This window comes from Triticum dicoccoides, chromosome 6A (genome assembly GCF_002162155.2).
Source record: "Triticum dicoccoides isolate Atlit2015 ecotype Zavitan chromosome 6A, WEW_v2.0, whole genome shotgun sequence".
Lineage (NCBI taxonomy): Eukaryota > Viridiplantae > Streptophyta > Magnoliopsida > Poales > Poaceae > Triticum > Triticum dicoccoides.
In genome coordinates, this window is record NC_041390.1 from 122,460,681 (window position 1) to 122,461,918 (window position 1,238).

General features: G+C 56.6%; 1 protein-coding gene across 1 annotated transcript; it reads left to right on the forward strand.

The window, feature by feature from the left end:
• The first annotated feature begins 9 nt into the window (after positions 1-9).
• On the forward strand, positions 10-789 carry LOC119318867 (auxin-responsive protein SAUR71-like). The gene has a single exon (XM_037593437.1). It carries the CDS (start codon positions 15-17, stop codon positions 375-377), a length of 363 nt encoding a protein of 120 aa, XP_037449334.1. The 5' UTR covers positions 10-14; the 3' UTR covers positions 378-789.
• The last annotated feature ends 449 nt before the right edge of the window (positions 790-1,238 follow it).

A 1,238-nucleotide genomic window follows, 5' to 3' on the forward strand; every position in this document is an offset into this window, starting at 1 on the left:
CCGCCTCCAGCGCCATGAAGCGCCTCTTCCGACGGCTCTCCCGCGTCGCCGCGGCCGACTCCTCCTCCGCGGCTGCCGCCACGGCGTACCGGCAGCTCCGCGCGCCGAAGCAGTCCGCGTCGGCGGCCGGCGGCGGCTGCGCCAAGGTGCCGCAGGGGCACGTGCCGGTGTGCGTCGGCGAGGAGGGCGGGCCCGTGGAGCGGTTCGCGGTGCGCGCGGACCTGCTGGGCCGGCCGGCCTTCGCGGCGCTGCTCCTGCGCGCCGCCCAGGAGTACGGCTACGGCCACCCCGGCGCGCTCCGCATCCCCTGCCCCGTCGCCGACTTCCGCCGCCTCCTCGTCCGCCTCTCCGACGACCCCTACGCCGACGAGTGCTAGGCTCCGGCCCCTGCCTCCGCACCTTCTTCGCCTGCCGCTGGAGAACTCTGCCCTTCATTCGTCCCCATTCTGACAGATTTACCCCCGGGCGCTGGGCGGACTTGCAATGTACATACAGTGGCAGGCCGAAGAGGAGTCGGTCGCCGGAGCGAGGGTTAGGATAGGGATCTCCTAGCTTCGTAGTAACTTTTTTTTATTACTGCTGAGCGTGAGCTGAATGGGAAGAACTGTGGGTGTTCCTTTTTCACCCCCTCTGGTTCTAGGAATTTCAGTGTGTGTGCGTGCGTGAGTGAGGGAGAGAGGTAGTAGCAGTTTGAGTTTGTGCTAGGGATTTTGAGGTGTTCGGTGTTAACCATATGAGATCCTGAGGCTATCATATGCCATATTTTTACTGAGCTAGTAATATCTTTTAGCACTGCATTGGTCTCCCTCCTTCTCTCTATATGTTTCAGTTCATATCAGAGATCCTCTGGTTCATATGAGATCTGTTTGGAATGCATGAATTCATCGAAAGTTTTACGCGCATTTTACAGAAGGTAGTTCAGTTATTTGACATCGACGCGGGCCTTCGCGTTTGAAACATTGGTATCCTCTGGTTCATTTTACTGAATTGCACTTAGTTTTTGGAGGGGATGAGTTAACACTGGTGCAAGCTGTGATGGCGAGCGATGCCATGTTGCCATGTTGGTGGTCCGGGCAAAGATAGCAAGGGTGCTGGTTTCAAGCAGGATATATGCCGAATAAATGAAAGGATACTGCAGATATCATCTTTTATTAACACCGAGACAAGCACTCGAGCAGTACATTTAGAACATTTGCACAGCTGATCTGGTGCAAGAGTGAGAACATATTCAGCCAGAC